Source organism: Parus major, chromosome 2 (genome assembly GCF_001522545.3).
Source record: "Parus major isolate Abel chromosome 2, Parus_major1.1, whole genome shotgun sequence".
Classification (NCBI taxonomy): domain Eukaryota; kingdom Metazoa; phylum Chordata; class Aves; order Passeriformes; family Paridae; genus Parus; species Parus major.
In genome coordinates, this window is record NC_031769.1 from 8,383,913 (window position 1) to 8,407,202 (window position 23,290).

Below are 23,290 nucleotides of genomic sequence, written 5' to 3' on the forward strand. Positions count from 1 at the left end.
CATATTCTTTATGATTATTACAGCCTAAATAATCTCTTTACAACCTATTTTTATGGTGCTTTTATTCCCATTTTCTTATCCACATAATTGTAATTTGTGTATTTTTCTATGTAATTCATTAGATATCATCTTCTTTGGTAATCTTTGCCAACAAACACATATGGACTGAACAGGATTTTCTAGGTACAATGTGTCTGATAATAGTGCAGGGCTCTGTTTAGTGATGGGATGTAGTACTATGAATTTTACTACATTGAATTAAATCACATGTTCGTGTGAATCTTACTATATTTTATATAAATAAAATTTTCAAGTTATTCCTGAGTTTCTTTTAAATATTTTGTAGGATTTTTTTCTTCCCCTACCTATGGTCTTGTCCCCTTCTGTTTTTTATAAGTCTTAAAACAAGACTTTTTCTACCAAGTGAGTGTTTCACAAACTGAATATTCCAAAATTCAAGCCAGCAGTAAGAGTTCTGCTGCTATTTACTAGGTCAGTTTTTATTCTAGCATATATAGTTTGTGTGTGTAGTTGCATGTGTTTTTATCCATACAGAACTGAAGCAGACAATTGCATTTGTCTCCTTTCTCTGCAGAACCTGACCTAAAAAAGCGCATTCGTGTTCACTTGCTTAATGCACATGGCCTTGATGAAGCTGGTATTGATGGTGGTGGAATTTTCAGAGAATTCCTGAATGAACTCCTCAAATCAGGATTTAACCCCAACCAGGGTTTTTTTAAGACCACCAATGAGGGACTGCTTTACCCTAACCCTGCTGCACAGATGCTCGTTGGAGACTCATATGCCCGACATTACTACTTCCTTGGAAGAATGCTTGGAAAGGTAAAATCAGTGTTCTGTAATACAAAGATAAAGCTGTACTGAAATTACTTAGTGATGGTTTTTTTCTGACTAGGAGGAGTGGATGGGAAAAACAAAAGATTTTCCCAGACTTGAGAGATAGTAACTTTCAGATGTTGGGTATGAACATTACTACTAAATTTCTGGTTGATTTTAATGAATTATATACTTGGGAAGTACAGGAAATTTGTGTTATCCTGACTGCCAGTTGAGCAAAGTTTGCATATGTTTGCTTCTGTGTGCATCCTCGTGCTTAAGGTTGATTTTAATCACTAGCTCTACTCTGCATGTAGTGATTTTCAACCTGGAGCTTTTAGGAATATGACTGCAGTTGCATTTCCCTCATTTGGAATATATGAAATGAATGTTTTAAACAGTTGTATGAGGTATGCAATTCATGATAGCATTTAAAATTTGCCATCAGCATTTACCATATTTAGGAGCCACATGCAAATTACTTGCAACAAATTCTGTTTGGTGTTTTGTACATTTTGCATATTTCTTGAGTTTTAGTGTTTGATAATTTGGTGATATGAATGTTCAAAGGCTAATAGATGCTTGTTGAGCTAGATGAAAAATGAAGGGCGAGGAGCAAAGAGAGAAACCATTACAAACATTAATTACATTCAATTTTCTTTTATGGTCAGGTTTAATACTGAGGCTATTTCATTCTAAGCACTTGAAATAATTTTTATAAAGCTAATAATTGTGAAACAAAATTTGGAATACAGATTCCATTTCAGAAAAAAAAAAAAAGTATTAACTGCTACTTAGCTGTCTAATACTGAAGGTCTTGAAGATATAAAAAGTCACATTTAACTGCCTGAAGTATTTTGGAGACTAAAATCCTGCTGCTGCCTTGCAGTGAGGTTTGATGTGCAGTTGGATGTCTTTGTAGTGTAGCTGGAAGCAGTTTCAAGGGATGTTGTTGGCAAACAGTGAATTGTTGAAACAGTGCTGTGCTTGGGAGTTGCCAGTCAACTGATAGAAATAAAGCTGCCTCTGTGTAAGCAAATTCCCTGCTCATGCATCCTAGCTACTGCCATATCCAAACTTCTTAAATAATGGAAATTAAGAAATTGGCCATTTCAATAAATAACCTTTGAGTGATGTTTCCACTCCTGTTGGGAGATGGATTCACTACAAATACAATAGCTGGTAATTATGTCTGATACTACATATTCATGCTTCATTTTCTTTCTGCATGTATAGGTTTTTGGAGTGGGATAGCAAATAGCTGTGGTATTGTTAAGGAAGTACCTTCACCACAAAAATGTTTTGTGTATATCTAGGAAGGAGGCAGGGTTCAGCCGTCACGAGAAGTTTGAAACATTACTTTAAAAAAAAGATTGTAATTTTGAGTCTTCAGTTTCCTCTGTCAAAACAGCACATTGCCTTCTGTAATTGAATTTCAGATATTAGCATAGAGACAGAAGTTGCAAAATGTGTTTTATCTCACAGAGTACTACAAGTAAAGTTGTTTGTCTTTTTAAAATCAGAGAATCTATTATTTAACATTTTGAAAGCATAAATTGTTTTTGTATTTGCAGTATGTTTAGATAAGGTAAGAATTGACGGTGCTACTTAATAATTACCCTTGCCCAGGTGCACAGACACCTTTTTAGTAGTGTATTTAGAGACTTGATGAATTAAACAGAAAGATAAGGCACGACCATACCATTCAAAACCTGCCAGCATTGTGATCTTGGTTAGGTTATTGAATACCCACTCATCCGTTTTCAAAAATGTGTCCATTTTATGCTTTGCACAGGGCTATTTGAGAGCAATAGTGAGTTATTAAAAGCCCCTTTGCAAACAAAATAGATATAATGCAAAGGAAGTAATTGGGCATCTGCAGCAATTTCTTATTTGTGGAAACCAGTAGGTAAAGAGTGCTGCCACCGAAAACTCTCACGTAAGAAGCTTCAATGTTATCAGAAAACAAATACATTAAAATATAATAATTTATAGAAATTCTCTGTCTCTTAGTAACCACTTCATACTGATATCCAAATGCATTTAACTTTCAGCACCATAAAGTTACACCTAATTCAATTTTTCTTCTCATCGGGAAGTTTCCAACAGCTTGGCGTCTTCTTTGTTAATTAGTCAGTTCAGAAGCAGAAACATCTGAAAATTTAAAACATATCTTAAAAAATGGTACATCAGAAAATACAAATCATTTTAATGCTGAATAAATTACTGACTTTTGCGTGTATTTTTCTAGTTGATGAAGAAATTTAAATCTGTGTACAAAATGCATAGCTTGTTCATGCAGCTTTTGTAGTCACTGGATGAGCAAAAGGTCTTGTAGAAATAATACCGTGTGCTCATGTAATTGCATTTGTTGTCTGAAATCATCCTTAAAATAAAAAAACAACCAGAAATGAGTTTGCTTAAACAGCAGCTACTCAAACACTTCCAAAGTTTACATTTCTCAACTGTCAGTGACTTTACTCTGAAGTGTAAATATTACCTTAGCACTGGTGCCTTTTAAGCATTTTCCTTTCTTTTCCTTACAAGTTAAAGCTCAGCTTGCTGTGCACACCTTTGGTGAGAGTCTCCTGCTGCCAAAGGGGTTAGGAACTTGAACCTCTCAGTGGTGCCTGCTGGAAGCACAGCTGGGACCCTCTGAGTCCCAGGCATGGCTTGAGGGCCAAGGCTGACCTGGGCTGCCAGGAACGCTCAGGAAGAGCTGCTCTAGCCCCAAATCCTCTCTGGAAAGTGAAGTTTTCTTGTCCCAAGTGGTGTCCCAGAAGGGTGGATAGTCCAGATGATGTGATCCTTTTGCTCTCCTGGTAGTTCTGGGCTGTGAGCAGGCTTCTGGTTTGGTTCCACTTCCTTTCTGCATGCATTAGTTGTTGTTCTGGCTGCACTAAAAATCTCCCCACGTGCAGACTCTGCTGCTGCAGGTTTGGCAGTGTAGTGGAATTTGCTCAGGAGAACACAAAAGGTGTTTTTTTGTCAGGCTGCCAAGAAACAACAAAACAAGGAAATTTGGAAGCAACACCTGAGAATATTAAATGAGGGTTTTTCTCCATGATGATTCTTGAGTGGTGTGCTGCAAACCTGAAAAGAGGGAAACACCAGTTAACCATCCAGCTGAAACAGTGCTTGGTAGAACAGTGATGGAGAATTAAAATTTGGATTTCACCATGTTCTGACCTAAACTCAGTCTAATATGCACCATATTTCTCCTTTTCCAGTTTACATTTGCATTTATTCAATGATGTTACTGTGACAGATGTTATGGAAAAGGACATTATTTGCATGTGGAATTCTTTGACATCAAGCTGCTGATTCTTAGGAAAATTTACTTAAATTTCATGAAGTATCAGCATTAGATAAAGAATATGGCAGGAAATCCATAGATAGACTAGTATGATAATTTTTATGGTTTCCTCTTCTTCCCTTTTGACATAAACCTGCTAGTTCTTGCATTTATTTTGTTTTGCAGTGACTGTCTTTGCATGTTAAACAGACTGACTCTGACAGTAGAGATTTTTGTATAATACACTCAGTGTCTTTGAATTTACTGAATTCTACCACCTCTTATCCCAGAATATTAAATAGCACTTTTGAGTCACACATTCATGTTGCTGAAGAACATCTATTTTTGAAATATAATATTAAGTCCTCTTTTCTAAGCAATAGAACCTGCAGTCCTTGGAAGACACTAAGGTTTTCTGAAAAGATTTAGATTTATTTTGCCAAGACCCAGCTTCTGTCTTAAATGATTGGGAAAGCAATATGGAGAACAAAATGACTTTTCAGTTGTTTTGAACTGAGTCCTTTGTGGAATCAAGTGAAGAAGTTTCATAGAAGAGGCAGGAATGATTGAGAAAAACTAACATTATAATAATAACTAGCGTTATTTTGATGGTGGATACAATCTAGGTTAGGTTCTTTGACCATTAATTTTAATGGTATATAGGAGGTCAGTAATTTGGATGGACTTGTGAATATTATCAATATTATATTGATGAAAGTCAGAGTTGTTCATTTTCCTGTGAGCTTTTGTAGTTTACTAATTTAAGATCTAACAGACTGTTCGTTGCACGTATCTAAATGTTATTAAATATATATAATTGGAAAAAAAGAGTTACAAAAAAGTCCTTGGTTAAAATGAAGGTTTAGAAGAGTAATAGTAGATCAAATACAGATTTTACAAGTGTGGGATCTAGTTATTGATTATTTTTCTCTGTATTAGAGAGTGTGCCTTATGGTTACTGATTGTAACTTTGAATATTATGCCTGTCTGGAAGGTACAATTCTAAGATGAGCAGTGTCTGTAGAATCCCTTCTGCAGAAAAACTAAAGTAGTTCTTAATCATTCTCAGGCTTTATTTGAGTATTGAATCAGGAGAGTCTATTCACAGCAAGATCTGCATTAAATCCTAAACTCTTAAATTATAGATAAGCTGCACATATGGAGTCAAAACATTGAAGGAAACATTTTTAATAACATATTTGAGTGCCGTTTGTGCACCAAAAGCTTGTGGAAAGAAAATAATGCAAGAAAACTGCACAATGAGAACTGAGTTTCACATACTTGATTATTTGGTGGAATGGTGTGTCAAGCACTGCACTGCCACTGACTGTTGGAGGGTGGGGTTTTTTCCTTCTGATTTTTAGACTGCCCTTTCCCTTTTCTTATTGTTCACTTAATTAGACCCACTTTGGCTTGGTTTAAATCAGTAATTAATTGGTTTGTGCTGCAGCCACAGTTGATACTAGTAGTACCTGGAACGGTAGGTGTGGGATTGGTGATACTGATACAAAGAGGAGGTAATTGGTATAAACTCTTTGTTTTATTAATTTCAGTTACCTCACACATGATTTTGTAGATTCAGCATTTTGCTTAAAAGCAAATTAGCTGATGATCATTTGTCTTAGGAAATCCTGAATCATCTGATATGGAATCAAAACAGGAATTGACCATAAAAAGTGAGTGGCATGGTCCTTTAATAATAAACTTACAGTGTGGAAACACAATCCTGAGAGAGCAGAATTGATACCTTATGGAAGTTATTTCATGATTTATGATTGCAGATGTAAACTAATCAGAATCTATTTTCTGACACAGTTCTTTAGCTTGACAATTCCTTTGTGTACTGCTGCATTTAACAAAACCAATTACCTTTTGATTACAAATAGCAGTGTTAGTAGTAACCTTGTAAATATATGTCTAGTGCTAAAAGACTACTGAAATGTGGTATTTTAACTCTAAATCTTGAGGGAGGAAAAGTGTTTATTGATGAATTGTGATATTTATTGGGTCATAATGTATTTAAATTTTCTTTAATGCATATGTTAGTGATTGTTTACCGTGATAAAGTGCATAGAGGTCTCTGCAAGGAGTTCTGCATGGAAAGAATTACCTCATGTCAGTGGTCACTCCTCAATTAAAAGTTCCATTAGCAGATGATTCCTGCTTCTGGTTTGTGTACTGATTGCATTTTATTGCCTCTAAATCAGGTTCCTAGACAGGGAATAAATAAACAGTTAGAGTGTGTGGTAATGGTATCCTGATCTTTTTTCACAGTTAGGAACACCTACATCCATTTCAATCAGTTAGGTCTGGAATATTTACTGAAATTCTTAAATTGGTTTGAGCTTTAAAAATTGCTAGTTTCACTGCTATTAAAATACAGATCTATCTTAGAAGCATATCCAGGGGTTAGGCATGTAGTATTAAGTGTTTCACTATGTAAGAAGATTAAACTTAAATAAGGAGGAGGAGTTTTCTTTCTACCTTCAATTCTTCCTAAATTACATTTAAATTTGAGACAAGAAAAATCTATTATGCCTTTGGTGGAACTTTAGTAATGACTGATAACTATCACTTATCCAGTGCATCCACAGGTATCTGTAGTGCTTTCCTCTCTCATCCCTCAAAAGCCCCCAGATGACATCGATAGCAATTTATATCCTGTTTATGACATAAGTTACAGAGGTAACTGTTCCTATTAAATGAGAAAGTAAGTATGAAGCTGATGAAATGGTAGTTTTCTGCATGTGCTGGCATTTCTGAAGCACTCTGTTTTGGTAATAAATGTTAATGTAATTAAACACATGCTAAATTCCTAGAATAAAAATACTAGCATGACCTTTCATTTTTAAATTAAAAATTAACTCAAGGTTATTAAATATGATATTGATGATACTGATATTATTGATGATATTATTACATTATTGAAATGATCCAGTGAAGTAGCTGGGAATGGATCCTTACATTTTCCTGGTCCTGTGTTCATGAGTTAGGAGTTTGGTCTGTGCTGCCACACCCCTGTCATCCATTTCAGAGATTTGCACCAACTGCAGCACCTGTGGCAGGCAGGTCCTTCACACTTGAGTCTTGCAACACCAAATCTCTGAAACTTCTATAAACTTGTACTTACTGGCCTTCAAATTCCCATTGAGTGGGAAATATGAAGTAAAACCAATTTACAAGAGGCATTTTCTATAAAAATAATAAAAATAATTTTAAAATCTGATGATATTCACACTGTTGCAAGGGCTGTTAAAGCTTGGAGAAGCCAAATTACAGGCAACAAGCAGTGGTATTTTGTACTCCTGTTCTTTTAAAAGACAGAAAAAAGGCAAGCTATGAATTTTCATAGTAATATAGGGAAGACAATGCACCAGATTTTCCATTACTATGGTGATACATGTGCATCTAGACATCTGCTATTGCTCAGAGGCTTGGGAACAGTGACTTAGAGTTCCCAGGTAACAGGACACATTGCATTGAGACACACACCTAGGATAATTAATTTTATTTTACCAGAATGGCTTTAGAAACAATATAATTTGGGGTTTGTTCACTTTAAAGCACATTATTAAGCATATATTAAGAAATCATTTCATGTAGAGATTGCTGAATGTTAGCTCTAAAAATTCTTCAAAAATGAGTATATGTCAATTTTAATTTAAGTTAAATTTTTAGTTTAATCTTTTTCATTAGGGTGGAAAAGACTCTGCTGCCCCCAAAGGCTTTGTGAGTGTGATGAGATATTTCTAGGATATAAATAATAAGGTAGAAGGAAGTTCTAATGGTTTTGCTATTTTTCGATCATTTTTATTAATGGTTCTGTTACAGCTTTGAAGATCTATTGCACTCTGTAAGTGCTAAGTATTTTTTAATAGTAACTGTTTAAAATTACGGAAATAGAAAGGGTTATGGTCTTGGGGGCTGATTATGGAAATAACTGAATTTAAGTCTGGTCATTTATTGCCTTATCCCAAAAGCTGTGCATCTTTCTAGGGATATGACTTTAGCATTGTTTATGCTTTAAAATACAGTTCTGGGTTGTGAAGGATTAATGAAAATTAGAAGCAGTGACAGATTATTTTTCTTAAGGGAGATTTTAGTTTAAATAATAAATGAGAGAATTAGTTGTAGACCTGAAAGTGTAAGTAAAGGCACTAAAGCTGCCTTACAAGGGAGGGAAGTTTAATTAGCTCTTCTATGAATTTGTTTACTCATTTTGGACCTCATTAAGCACATTGTAGTGCTTTTGTAACCTCTGCTGTGTTATAGCTAGTCTGGCTGAAATGACTCTAATACTTACATTTTGTCCAGATTTAAAACATGGTGTGAAATCTTTTCTTTCTGAAGAGCAGTTTCCTAAATCTTGGGTTCATACCTGAACAATACTTTGTGTGACTGCAAAGTACTTAAATGATACCTTGGTAATTACCATCTCTTGTCCCTGTCAGGCTTATTCTTATTTTGTTGAAAGAAGAAAAGTCCTCATTGTTCACAGAACTGTCATCCTTCTCTTTCTGACACTATGTAGAGCTGTCCTTCAGCCCAGATCCTTCTTCCATAATACATTACAGATACTCATTGCATGCCTGTATTCTGAAGGGTGCTTGCCTTAAAGAACTGTTTCTTGTTCCTCCACATCACAGATGTGTAGTGAGTGCATTCAGTATATCTGTGTCTGAGCATCATACTTGTCATCACTTCAAATCCCACACTGTGATCTGTGTCACCAAACTGAGTAAAGGCCAGTCCCTGTAGCAGTCAATTACTGTGGAACTATACTGTAATCACAGGTAGCTGAGATTATTTAAAAGAGGAACAACAGACTTCAGACTGTGTGTGAAGTGAAAACTTATTAACCACAGTAGGCTTTCTGTTACTTTGGTAGTTTTTAATATTCTGGTGTATTCTGCAGGCATTCACACAAAGGGGAAGACAGGTGGGTGAAGTTACTTTTACTGAATGCTACCTTTTCCGAAGTGAAATAATTGCTCCTGGCCTTTTAACCAGGAAAAAAAAAACAACTCACCTTATTTCAACCATCTCTTCAGATTTGTTACAAAAATATAACTTTTTTTTTTGTTTAGTCATTTCAGAAACTTGTGAAAGGGTGAGAGTACTTGAAGTTCGAGAAGATATTAGTTTTCAATAGACATTGGTTAAGCTTGCTGGCTTTGGTCTCCTGAAGCATTGTATGAACAGGAAGCTCTGATTTAGCCAAACAGAAGTAGACATCTCTGTCCAAGAGCAAGCCAGTTTCTCCCATCAGTGTTGTTGCTCATTTGGTGTGAGAGGAAGGAAGAGGACAAGTTGTGTGTGGAGAGCATGACCATATATTGTATTAAAGGACTATATAAGTATATTCTAATGATGCAGCTTCACGCTGTGCTGATTAATCTGGCAGCTGCTTTCCTCTGGTAGAGGTGGTCACCATTCCCTTGCCTATTGCTGACGCTGGGCTCCTGTCTCCTTGATGCTGATGTTGTAGAAAGCCAGTTCAGAGAGTTCAGACAGGCAAAAACCCAAGCTTAAAATAGGGTAACTTAGAGCTCCCCAAGGCAGTTCAGTGTGGAAAAACAAGGAAGGAGAGAAGTCTCCCTCTTGGCGATTAGATTAACTTCAGTAAGAAAAATCCCCATCAGGGTGGGCTTCCATGGGCAGCTGGCAGCTCCAAGGTTGTGCTCCTAGTCAAACAAATGATCCTGCAATTCCCACCCTGTTTCAGTCATGGCTGTGAGCTGGATTTTACTCTAATTTAAAAGAAGGTTCAGTGTCCATGCTGTGGCCACCAACATCCACCCAACCCTGCAGACCACAAATCCAACAGCCCAAACAAAGCACAGCACAAATAATGTGCAAGTTTTGAACCTTATTCAGGTTGTAAGGACCTCTACTGTACAACTGCTCTGCTTGCAAACCAACTCAGGGGAATCAGCAGCTGATTGGTTTTAATGCCTTGGTAGGAATGTGTGGAAATCACATTTTTTAACAACAACAGGTAGTTTGGTCAGAGTATGCTGACTGAGAAACAGAAAGGTTAGATGGAATCCAGAAAATAAAGATACAGTTTATTTACTCATATTGTACACAGAGTTTCTCAGCATCTCTGCATGGTGCTGGGGCTGTAATGGTGGCATTCACCTCTTTGAAACAAAACCAGAGTTCATCATGACTTTATTCACCGTAGTTTTAGTGCATTTTTTATTAAACTTTATTAGGATAGCTTGACTTTCAAACTAATTAAAACACTACTGTTTGTCTTCTTTCCAAAAATTCTTTATTTTGAATATTGCAATCACTTAGCTAAGAGAAGGAGTAATTAAAGTTATTCTCAAGTTGCACAATTTAGTTTATTTAAAAATGTTTTATATAGTTTTTAGATGAAGTTATAAATGTTCACTTTGGAACTACCTTAAGATTAATAGTGATGCATTTGAAATGCATTATTTTTTTATTGATTCTTAATGTAGTAAATTACTGAAGTTATTTGGCAGCAAACAGAAATAGCCAGTGATGTTGTTCACATTTATTTTCCTGATAGCATCACAATTTGCATTAATTGCATTGCAGCTGCACTCACTTATATTAAAAAGCTTCTACCATAATTAATCCTTTTTATTTCAAATCATTTTGGCACAATTTCTAGCAATAAACACTCATAAAAGACAGACACTTGAAAAATAGCATACAAGTTTCTTCAATATACCTATTGCTGTTTTTTCCTGACAAGGAATTATTGATAGGCTTCTAGGATCAAGTGTTGCAAGTGGTGAAGACTTAAGACCAGTTTGAAAAATGCTAAGTGGATTATTTTGCATAAAAAATAGACAGGTTTTGAATTTGTGTAATTAACCTGTGTTTAGAAAATACCTTGATTTATGTCTACATTTGTATTTCAGTTGCATACATTATGGAAATTTAATTTATAATCCATTTAGCTGATGTGATCATAGTTTTTAGTGCTATCATTTATTAGTCCTTGTATATTAAATGCTCTAAAGGCTTAAACCTGCCTTGTGTAAAAAATTACACCTCTGCATTTACATTTTATGAGTCATAGATGGAATTCCATTTTAAATTCGGGTAGCTTTGATATATTTAAGGAATTACAATAGCTTTATTGTTACTAATGCAGGAACAGCAAACACTGACCTTACACATTGCAAATTAATGATTTATCCCTCTAGTTTGCTTTTAAAGTCAACTATACAAATGAGGATTTTGACTTCTACACCTTGAATAAATCATATGGCTCTAAATATAAAGCCCCCTTTGGCTTTGAACTCGTTATTCTCAGGTTTTTTTGCAAGGTCTAACTCACCTCATAGAAAAACATTCTTTCAAAAGTTTAAGGAATTGTGTATATTTTTCTTAAAGTCTTTGTTGGAATATCATTGAATGATTAGAGCTACATCTATTCGTCTCTTTTCAGTTTTGGGTTTTTTTACCCTCAGTGGGATTCCTTCTCTAAGTTTGCAGCAGATTATGGAGGAATTAAGCAACACTGCTCTTGGGGAGTTAAAAGGGAGCAAACAGTGATGTTACAATAATGTTATGTTGGTTATGCTGCCTTTTCTGATCAGCCTGACAGTGATATTAATGTTCTGTAAAGATTCAAGAAGTTGGTACTGACTTAATAAAAAATATTGCAAAGATACTTTGCATTACATGGAAATGTGCCCATACAGTAGATGAACCGAGAATGGTGTTGCTAAAGTTGGAAAATTCTTGAGGATAATTTGAAGTCACAGTCAAAATACATCTTTTGTGAGTGCTGCAAATGTAGGTCAGGTACGTGTTTGGTTCAGTAATTTTTTGACATCTGTAGCAGTGTCAAGCATAGAAAGGATTGGACCTGTGATACAGTCAGAGCTGCTAAACTCTTGGCTTGGAAATTAAGATGTTTTGATTAGAGCAGTAGAATGCACCAAAAATGGGACTCAGCAATGAGTCTGTATAATATGCATGAGATAATTTTTATTAGTTTAAAATGTACTGGATTTACAGAATTATTTTTAAGGGGATGAGGGGGGTGACAGTTCTACATGTAGTGATTGATATGAATGGAATAATACTGCTTGTGGTGGTGCTAATAAGAGAGATGTTAACTTTCTTGTAAGACATTCTTGATGTAGTTGCATTGTCCTTTAGCAAACATTGCTTTTCCTGAAAATCTGCCATTTGTATAAGAAGAGTAATGACAGATAAGCAATGACGTGATTTTAAATTGCATCATAATTAATTTGTGGTATTTGAGACCTTGATATTTCACAGGAATATTCATATTTCAAATTTCGGATTAATATTCTTAAATTTATGCAGCATCTGACGTATTTCAATGCCAGAAGAACCTACTCAGGCACCAGATTAAGACAGAATTATTCAAGATGAGAAGTAGACAATAACCTTCTGAATTCCTTCATGTACAACAATAAAATCTAATGTGCTTTTAATTGCTTTGTTTTTCAGGCTCTTTATGAAAATATGCTGGTGGAGCTGCCATTTGCTAGTTTTTTCCTCTCAAAATTACTAGGGACAAGTGCTGATGTTGACATTCATCATTTAGCTTCACTAGACCCAGAAATGTACAAAAATTTGCTTTTTCTCAAGAGTTATGAAGGAGATGTGGAAGAACTTGGACTAAACTTCACTGTGGTAAATAATGACCTTGGGGAAGCGCAGGTAAGAATGGCTTTGATTTTTTTTTTCTTTTATATATGACAGAGGAATCTTTACTGTCCTTACTAATTAACTTTTTAATTTAAATCTGATACAAAACAACTGTTAAAGGTGCTATGAGGCATGAGTTTGGATGCTGACTCAATATTTGGAGTAGAGAGTAACTAACTTTGTACTTAAAAAAATATTTTGATGATTAATTAAAGGTAAACTGCAGTTATTATTTTCTAACAGTTATACATATAAAGTTCTATTTCCTGATAATGTTTCTTGAACAAAAATATGTCACTTCCTCAATTGCACTTGTAATTTTAAAAGTAATAAGCAAAATTTAGATTATACGTAAACCACAGAAGTACTGCCTGGTTTTAAATTGCAGTGAGCTTTTTTAGAGGTTTTAAATAATAATAATAATAATAATAATAATAATAATGTTAGTAAAGACCCTTTTATTGTGAGGTAAGCATTGTCTCCCTTATCTGTAATTTTCTAAGGAAGAGGGCTTGAAGTTTGACCAACCTTAATTTATTGGTTTTTTTAATCCTTGCCCTTTTTTTTTTAAGGGTTGAGATACCAGATTAGTCAAAGGTGATAAATGGTGTTCAGTGCTTCTGAAAAGTAGTTACTTAAGTCCTTAAATCTTAAGTTTTTAACACAGTTGCACCATATAATTTGATTACAGCTTTTATTTGCTCTGTGTCCTAGTGCTACCATAGTAGAAAATAAATGTCACTAGAGCACTAAAAGCCTGCCTCAGGATGCTAATGCAGGTAACCTCCTAGGTAAAGTCTTCTGTTAGGCTTCCTCTTTCATTTTTGAGAATTTAAAATTGAGGATTTTAAACTTACACTTGATTATGGCATATCATTGGATGAGAAAAGTAGACCTGACCACACTGTGATGAGCAGCAGCATCTGAATTCAGCCTCCTCTCATGAAGGAGAAACAGATTCCAGAAGGGGGTGAGCAGCACTCTGGGGTTTGCTGCTCAGGGAATGTGCACATCTCCAGTGCAGCAGCACCACTAAGATGCAGTAACTTGTCCTGGAAATTCGTAGCTTGAATTCTCTACTGCTGTTTAAGTCATAACAAGTCTGCTGGCCAAGACTTCTGCTTGAACAGTGTCAGGCTTGGATTTTATCTTACTCTTCTGAATCAATTTCTTGCCATTTTGGAAGATTCTAAAATTTGGATTGTATTAAATTTTAAAACCCTCAGATTTGGGGTTCCTAAAGCATACTAAAGGGGAAAGGCAACAGTTGCCTGATGTAAGTAATGTTGAATATTAAACATGTACCATATGTCATTTTCCTCCCTGGACTACACTCCCAGTATGAAAATATCTGACCTGCACTCTTTAGAAAAACACTCAAACACTTGAGATAAAGATGCAATACAGAGGTACCCAAAAGCACCTTCTTAGAGTGCTCTTAGTACTGCTCAGGTACCGTGTGCTCTGCGTGGCTGGTACTGAACTGAGGTCTGGAGCAGCCAGCGGTTGGGTTCTGGGGGGCAAACCACACCAAATGGCAGTTTCCAGTATTACCAGTTACTTACCAATTATCAATAATCCAGTATTACCTGGGATTTTTAACAATGGGAGGAAAGTCTGAATTCTAAAACTGTTCATTTAATTCTGCTTAAAGTAATAGCTTTGTTGGTCACAGCTAACACAAATCCAGTTTAGTATCTAACTAAAATGAGGACTATGGCTGCTGTTTTCAAGACTTCTGATTTGTAGTTGTTTGGCATAACTTCAGAAGGAAGTTTTAATATATTAGTGAGTTACTGAGTGACTAGATGAAATGTAAGTTAAAATAAATATTCTGATGCTGATTTGCTGTTTTTATACTTGAAAAGAGAACATTTAACCATGAGGTATCGTCCATCTTTTTATGAGGCTCAGTGCATGTTAGTGTAGTTCAACAGAATCCATTGGTTCTTGTCACTGTCTTCTGCCTTTCAATGCAACAAGTCTCTTTTTATACTTCATTTCATTACCTTAGTAAACCTCATATGGATAAATACATTTTGTCTGCTATTTGACTTGTAACCATTGCATACTAATTGACTGTGCCAAGGTAAGGCTAATTCACTTTGGGAAAAGAGCTTAATTTGCACTCTTTATGTTGAATGTACATTATATGTAGTGTTCAGCTAAACAGCCACTTTAGTGTTTAATAAATTAGTGCCTAATAAATGCATCATAAATCTATCATTGTAAATAGCTGTCCTCATGACAGTGTCCATCCACCAATTGTGGCACAAAAGCATTATCTGCAATGAAAGACACATTCAAAAGGGGCTCTATTGCCTCTGTCAGTAGTAGAAGGTAGAAATTCTATTATCAGTGTATTGATTCCAATCCTGTAATGTGCTTTTAGACCCTATTAAACTATTGTCAAAGTGCATTCACCAGAAGTTGAAAAAGGTACTTAATAATTTGCACATTAGACCTGCTAATTAGGGGAGCTATGCCATCAACATATCTTCCAACCCCAAATAGCTTTTGATAAAGATCTATCTAATGCAGTGATACCAGCCTGCATTTCAGCTCTTGGGTCTCCTGCAGAAAATGGTGACAAAGTCTCAGAGGAGGTCAGCCTGTGGTTACAGGTCTGTATATTGATTTAATTTTTCCTTCTGTCTTGTAGATGAGATGGTTATGAAAGGTCTGTAAGAATAAAGTTAGCAAATTCAAGAAAATACCTTCTCTTCTCAGACCTTCCTCCCTCCCCTTTTCCTTGCCTTGAGGAAGACGAGTTTTGTAGCTGTCCAGGGCAAGAGGGAGATGCAAATACTCATTACTCTTCCTTCAGAAATGTGGGATGCTGTACTCCAGAAACTCTGTTTGAGAGTATCAGTGTCAAACACTGATACTTGAGAGTACATGGATCACAAGTTGACTGTGACCAGAAGATTCCATAAATAAAGTGTTAAAGCACAAATCCACAGATGAGCTTTTTAAACAGCTGTAAATGCCATTGCTATCACTGAAAATAGGCTGACTACTAACAAAGGGGAGTTCTTTGCTTTTAAATTTCTTTGGGGGAATATTTTGCAGTCTTAAGAAGAGTTTTGAAGGTTTTGGTCTTGACCGCCTCTTTACTAGGATATAGTAGCCTAGATGGATCACTTTAGAGGTTTTTTAGCAGCAAAGTAATTAAGCTGAGGCTGAGCCTTCTCAGGCAGACTCATAATACTTACAGAAAATGCATTCTTAAACATTCATATGCAATCTGATACCTGGAATTCCTGCATGAACATCTAGAAAGCAAATGACAGGGCAAGGAAAAAAAAACCAACTTCATTGACTTCTTTTCAAAATGAGGAAAAACTGTAGGGGTGATGTGAACAAAAGTGATCAGAACCCAAGAGAAAAGATAAAAGATTCTTATCTTCTAGGAGTTCTTGAATATCTATAAGAGCTTTATGAAATTGCACTGGAGGTTCTGTGATTTGGAAGAGATACAAGTCTCATGTCTTCATACGGGACTTTTCTGTCCCCTTTTGGTATTTCCCTTCATTTTGAAGATGCACTTTGTGAGTAGAGAATCAAATCTGTCTGAATGATCTGAATACTTACATAAATTATATCTATGGTTTTATTGCCTTTAGTACATGCGATTTTGATTACAAACCAAGTTAAAATGCTCTTTGTTTGTTTAAACTTAGGTGTACAGGATAGAGACAGATGACACAGGGATGAACCTGGGTTATTGTCTTGCCCCATCTAGTGGCCAAAACTGGGTGGATGAAAAATGAAGCTGATGAAGCGTTTAAGATCGATTAAGTTGTGCTATGGCCTTTTTGGAAAGGAACTCTTCAACAATCATTCCTAACTCTTAGAATTAAGTGGGAATTCTACAATAATTCCTTCAATGCCATGAAAATACTGAGTGCATCTACCTTTACTTTAGTACTATGCTTACCAAATGTTACTGTTTTCTGTTTTACATCCTTCTGAGCCTTTTTGGAATAATATATTTATTATTTGTGTTCTGTTATCCCTTTTGTTTTGGTCTTGGATGATACTTTAACACAACAGTGGTAAAATTAACCTCACACTGAGTTCAGTCTCTGGAAAACCCCTGGAAATGCACTTAATTGAGTGCTGTACTTGTACCTGTGGCAGTGCAGGGCTCTTGGGATGAAGGGGAGCTAAAGAAATGTTGCTGGATCAGAAATCAAGATTTGCTACTTAAATATATATATATATATATATATATATATATTTAAAAGGAATAATAGGATTTAAAAAAAAACCAACAAACCAAAAAACTTTGTCCTGTTTTCTAAAAATAGGAGTCAGAAAGAGTGTGACATCTTTTTTTACTTTGTTTTGCTGGAATAACTTTATGGGGAGAGAACAGCTTTTTTTTAATAGAATGAATACAGATTTCCTGAAATCCCATGAACACTGTGGAGCCAGTGCTTTTACAATGCAAATATAAATTAATCTGTGTCCTGATTTCTGTTTGCTGGCCTGCAGGGAAGTTCTGACATTTTATTTCACCTAGTGCTGGGATGAATCTTAAAATACAGAAGTTTTCTAGAACGCCCTGCCAGTAGTTCCCTTTGGCTGTTTTAGGAAGGAGGTCAGTTAAAGCATTTTTAGTGTAAATACTGAGCTCAGAGAAACTGTTGTATGTACATGGAGTGATATCTATTAGTGTATTGTTGGTGACCATATTCTTAAGAGATGCTTGATGATTTAGGTGATACAAATATGCTTTAATGCATTTTAATGTGGTGTAATTCAGTGTGTCCTTACCTCAGAGAGAGGGATTGTATTAAATGGTGTCAAAAACCCAAGGGATTCTGCAGTTCTGCAAAACAAGTAGAGAAGGTTTGTAAGTGGGCAGATAGTGAAGCATTAGTAATATTGAGGTCACAACACTGATCTGTTCATGTGGAACACCACTGGTTGCTCTGATCTTGTAAAGCTAAAGAGGACAAGAATTTAAGAAATAAGAGCTTTCTGGTCTTGTTAGGCTTTGTGAAAGGTATTTTATAAGAGGAAGTTAGAAAAACTTTCTTTAGTTCTGTGTAAAAGTCTCTGGGAAGATTAATGAAGTTGCTGCCCATAAGTAATACATCATGGATATATTTGAGGAGGAAGGAAAGAGCCCATTAAGCTCTTCAACACTAAAATAAGGACAATTGGTGTGAACAAACTTCACCCAATTGCCATTGGATTTGAAATGAAAATTAGAATGTTTCTTATAATAATTGGATTAATCTGATTATTAACTTTCCAGTGTCAGTAGTAAAATTACTACAGTGGGATGAACACAGAGAGCTCAGCAGTGCAGGGGCCCCTTCCCATCAGCTGTTTCCACTGTGTTATGGAACATGTCCCACATTTCTATTAATATTCCATGTGGACTTTACCAGTAAAAATACCCTCACCCTCAGGCCAGCCGGTGGCCCCAGGCACTGGCTGTACCCTCTGGAAAGTGTCCCTGGCTGTGTCCATGCCAGGCTCTGCTATGGGTGGATCCCAGAGAGAACCCTCCTGGGTCTTGTGTTCTTGTTGAAGGGAGCAAGATAATGTGTACAGGGTGTGAAATGGTGTCACCTACACTGACACCTTCCTTTTGCTTAATTCTTGCAGGAATAGGGTCTAAGCATAATCAGTACCTGCATACAGACATGGTGGATTATTGATGAGTTTTTTTTTACTGTAGGCTCTAACAAAAGCCAGAAGCTTGCAGTTGAAGGATTAAAGTGGGAAGTAAGACATATTTTTAACACCTATTGTAATTCAGGTTGTGGTAGCTTATCAGAGAAAGTGGTAGATACTCCATCACAGGATTGCATGTCTCTAAAAATGTGCTTTAACTCATCTGTGGATTTATGGAGTTAAATCCAGGAATCTCTAGACAGAATCCTCTGACCTGTGTTATCTGGGAGGTCAGAATTCAGAGATCATAATGGTTTCTTTTGCCTTAAAGACCTATGAATCAAGAAAAAAATCTGAATGCTCAAAAGCACTGTGAATTTTTAATCAAACCATTTTGCACATTTTGCTTAGTAAAAAAACAGCTTACATTATTAGATTATTAGTGTGTTAGAAGAAAAGCTATTCATGTGTTTAATTCTCTGTGCTCTAAAGATGTCAACATTAGCACATACTGAAGTGAAGTTGGTTTAAATGCAGAAATTGCTGACTGTGAGAGTGTATAAAAAAAAGAAACAGTTTTTGGAAGAGTTCAGAAGGTGACAGTATCTCAGCTTTTCAGTTTTTTTAGTTCTTCTCTTAAGTACTCTAATAATACCTTCCAATTGGGCTGCTGCTTAACAAAATTAACCTCATGTAGTAAAGAATAGAATGTGTGAAGGCCTGTAGTGTTTCAGTAAGAGCTATCTTTGAACCTGGTTTATATCTTAATGCAATTACAATATCATTAGTTTGGGGGTTTTTCTTTTAAAATTCTGCCATACTGAGGTACCTTGGTGTGCTTGAAGTAAAAAAGTTGAGCTTTGCAGTAGAAAAACAACACATAGTACATTCAATTAAAGTAATAAAACCAACCAAACAAATCAAGCCTAAGTATGTATAACAGTGCATTTTCCACAGGATGAATTGTGAATGCTGAGCATTCTGCAAATCAGGCTTGTGTCAGACTTTGTATTTTGACTCGGGGGACATTGCTTTTACCATAAAGTGACCCTGCAGAATTCATCAGCAGCAGTTAGGGAAGAACCCAGCTAGTCAAGCACAGCTTCCCTAATCTATCTGCAAGGAGAGTGTTCTTTTGTGAGCTCTGTGGTATTACAGGCTACTCTCCCTTCCAGGGCACTTAGTGAAGCTGGGGGAGGCTTGCCAAGGAGGGTATTTTCACCTCAGTTCTTGTCTGACTCACATTGGTGAATTTGGTGTTAGAGACAGCTCCTATGAAAGAGCTCTGACTGTGCTTAATCTGCTTCCTGGTGATAAACCGAGGGGCTGTGTGATGGAGCTGCACTGGCAGCTGGAGGTCTGGGTGCACAGAATGTGCTCTTACACATAACCAGAAAAATCACCTACCTTTTAACTGCTGGTAATCTTCTGTCTTCCTTTGAGGTGAATATTCCTGAGTGTATTCTAGTCAACTTCAAACGGATACATCACTTACTAGAACGTTTTGCAGCCCCGTTTCACGGTTAGAGCACAGAAGTGCAGTTTGCCAGGTGATGAGAATGGCTGTGTTTGTAGGTGGTTGAGCTGAAGCCAGGTGGAAAGGACATTCCCGTCACCAGCGCCAACCGGATTGCGTACATCCATCTGGTGGCAGACTACAGGCTGAACAAACAGATCCGGCAGCACTGCCTGGCTTTCCGTCAGGGGCTGGCCAACGTGGTGAACCTCGAGTGGCTTCGAATGTTTGATCAGCAGGAAATACAGGTACTTCTGCTTACAGCTGCACAAAACAATTGCTCTAAACAGAGATCATTGCTGATTTCTGCCTCTAACGTTACGGTCTAATTTCCTTTGCCGTTAGGTTTTGACTTCTGGTGCACAAGTTCCTATTAGTTTGGATGATCTTAAATCTTTCACAAACTATTCAGGTAAGCATATTTTGCTTAAGTAAAAAAATCTATTATGGCTGACTTGGGAATAACTGAACTTGCTTTTTATCCTGCCTTTTAAGAAAAAGTTGCAAGGTCATTCTTGTTACCTTTGGCCAAATTTGGTGGATGTGCCTGAATTTCAGAAAATTGGGTAAAATTTGAACCCAGTTTTATAAATTGTGGGAAATTAAGATTTTTTTATAAAGTTCTGCAGTTTATTTTATTCACATGCTTAACTGCAAGTTTATAGCCAGATAATTCAAGGGTGTTTCTTTTCTAAATTAAAGTTAGTCACTGACAGATTGTTCTGAAAATAAGTCTGCAAATGACTTTGGAACAGTAGTTTCTACTACCCCATTTAGATATTTACCATTTCTCAGATAGTCTGAATAGAGAGATCGTATATTTTCCTTGTGAGAAATGCAAGGTATCTTCCTTCATTTGTCCCCTGCATTTATCCTGAATATAATCAAAAAGTAGCTACCAAATCATCAGTTCACCTCTGGGCTTACCTCAGGATAAGCAGATTGATTCAGTAACATCCTGGGTCTTGCACACTCTTAGAGTGAAAGGCAATAATCTGAAGTTGCTGTCTAAATGATAAACTAAAAAAAAAATTAATTTAAAGTAGGATTCAGTGAAGAAAACTGCATTTAAGAAGCTGAGGGGTATAGTAGCCATAGGTAAGCAATGAAACTGAAATTGCAATGATGACAGACCTGTAGGTATTGGAAGTTAGCAATACAAGCCTGCTGGTTACATTATTTTCCCCAAACCTTCAAGATTGATGTTAGATTTTCTGAAGAATTTATATCTTACATAAAACTATTCTAGCTGTAAATCATTTCAATCTCATTGTAGGTGGCTACACCGCAGACCATCCTGTAATTAAAATATTTTGGAGGGTTGTAGAAAGCTTCACTGATGAAGAGAAACGCAAACTACTCAAATTTGTAACGAGCTGCTCTCGACCTCCTCTTCTGGGGTTTAAGGTATGTCCTCTGACTTCCTGGCAAGCTTTTAGAAATGCTGCAGATGTTGGTATGAGTTTTTCTTGTCTAGGAATCTACAGTCTGGGAATACTTGTCTGTGACTACAGAAACAGCCTCAATGTTTGCATTTGCATGTATAATAAGTACAGTTTTAAAATATGTAATGAAGTGTTCTGTTGCTTTCTATTTTAACTGCGAAATTTGGTAAGCCTGTAGATCACTGATTAGAGCAGTTGCTGTGTGTGATGGAAGGTCCTTGCTGCCATTTCATGTTGTGCAGAGGCAGAGCTGCTACCAGTTTCAAGCAGCAAGTTAAGTTACACCTAGTGCCTCCTAAGTCATGCAAAAGAGAATTTAGGATATAAGGGCAGTTACAAAATTTTATTCTCTTAAATTAACTACTTGAAGCAGGACATGTATTTTCTTTTCTTCTAATTCTCGTTTATCTGCTTATAGCTCACAGCTCATTACACTTAGCAGCAAAATATTTAGCTGCAGTCTCCAGATTGCTATTTACAAGGATGCTTAAGTATGAAGAAAAATCTGCTGTACTGCTGATAAAACTAAAGAGAGGCCAAGGCAAGGTGAAGACATTTTGAAACTAAATTCTGGGGTTGTTCTACCCATAAATTACAGTGGACTGCAAAATTTTGGCTAAAAACCAGCCATCACATCATTTCCTCTAAAATATGGGAACATTCAGTGCTGTGTGGTGGTGTTACCATGTGGATGGGCAACATCCTCCATCTTCAGTATCTGTAATCTATAGCTCAGCTACACTCCTTTTATAGACATGTAGGATTGGAACTGGCACTGTCGGTAATTGGTCTGACTGTTCCATGTGTCTACTTCAGGATGAAATGAGTCATGTCTTAGACTCACCAACAAATGCTAACCAGATCCCCTTTAACAGTAAAGAGTGTCCATAGATCTGGATATGGAGAGAATGGAACATGGCTGTTGAATCACATGAATCCTGGTATTTGTTGATTGATTTATGTGATTTCTTACTATAAGTCTGCAGGCTTTTCTCCTAACCCCTCCCCAAGTCCATGCAAATATCACTGTACAGTACTCTAGCAATGAATAGGATTTTACAGGACAGCAGGAAAAGTGACTGGAAAACTCCAGCATGAGACCAAGATAGAACAGTGCACATCAGTCACATGAGGGAGAATTGGGAAACAGCTGGGGAAACCAAGTAAGCAGAAGTTCCCATTTGTTGTCATCCTCTTTAATTACAAAGGGAGAGGAAGAAATGCAGATGTAGGTACCCAGCTTTGAGGTAGCCGGTGTGACATTTGAAGAGATGGAGGAAGTGAATCAAAAGTCTAAAAATATTAGGGCTGACAGTGACACACTCAAAAGAAGCTAAATGTGGAAAGCTGCAGAGTTTGTGTGTTCACCTGGGAGATGGGCCACAAACTGCCTGTAACATACATGGCTAGGAAAAAAAATGAAAGCAAATTAGTCACCCAATTTACAGCATGAAAGCAGAAGTTAAAAGGTGAGTTCACTGTACAAGAGGCTTGCATGCTCAGCCACAGGCAGCAGTGTTGGCAGAGGAAAGCAGCTGGAAGGGCGTTAGAGCCGCTCCGCTGAGCAGGGGCCTCAGCAGTACCACAGGGTGGCTGCAGCAGGACCTGTTAACAGGGATTCTCCAAACCAGGGGCTTGCCAGGAAGTGTGTGCCAGAAAAGGCAGTGGGTGACTGGTATTGTCATCAGGAATGTCTTGGTAGCCCATGACAGTGCGTTGTTCAGAGCTTTCAAGGTGCAGTGTGAAGCCTGGAGTGCTGAGTATTTCCAGCCAAGTATGCATGAGAACGTGTTTATATTGATGGGAGATGTGAACACAAACCATCTTCAAAAATTGTTTGCACTTTGTGCATGTGCTGAATTTTTCTAGGAGAAACACAATTTCTGGTTCTCA

The 23,290-nt window shown here is 36.7% G+C and overlaps 1 protein-coding gene across 2 annotated transcripts in view; it reads left to right on the plus strand.

The window, feature by feature from the left end:
* Positions 1-23,290, plus strand: part of UBE3C (ubiquitin protein ligase E3C) — a 69,510-nt gene that overhangs the window by 42,596 nt on the left and 3,624 nt on the right. Inside the window, exons 18-22 of one of the 2 annotated variants that reach the window (XM_015616703.3) lie at positions 596-843; positions 12,602-12,814; positions 20,012-20,200; positions 20,298-20,364; positions 21,229-21,359. In XM_015616703.3, coding sequence (XP_015472189.1) covers positions 596-843; positions 12,602-12,814; positions 20,012-20,200; positions 20,298-20,364; positions 21,229-21,359 — 848 coding nt within the window. Of the gene's footprint in view, positions 1-595; positions 844-12,601; positions 12,815-15,343; positions 16,112-20,011; positions 20,201-20,297; positions 20,365-21,228; positions 21,360-23,290 lie in introns of those variants that run through there. The other variant, XM_033520303.1, reaches the window with a different exon arrangement.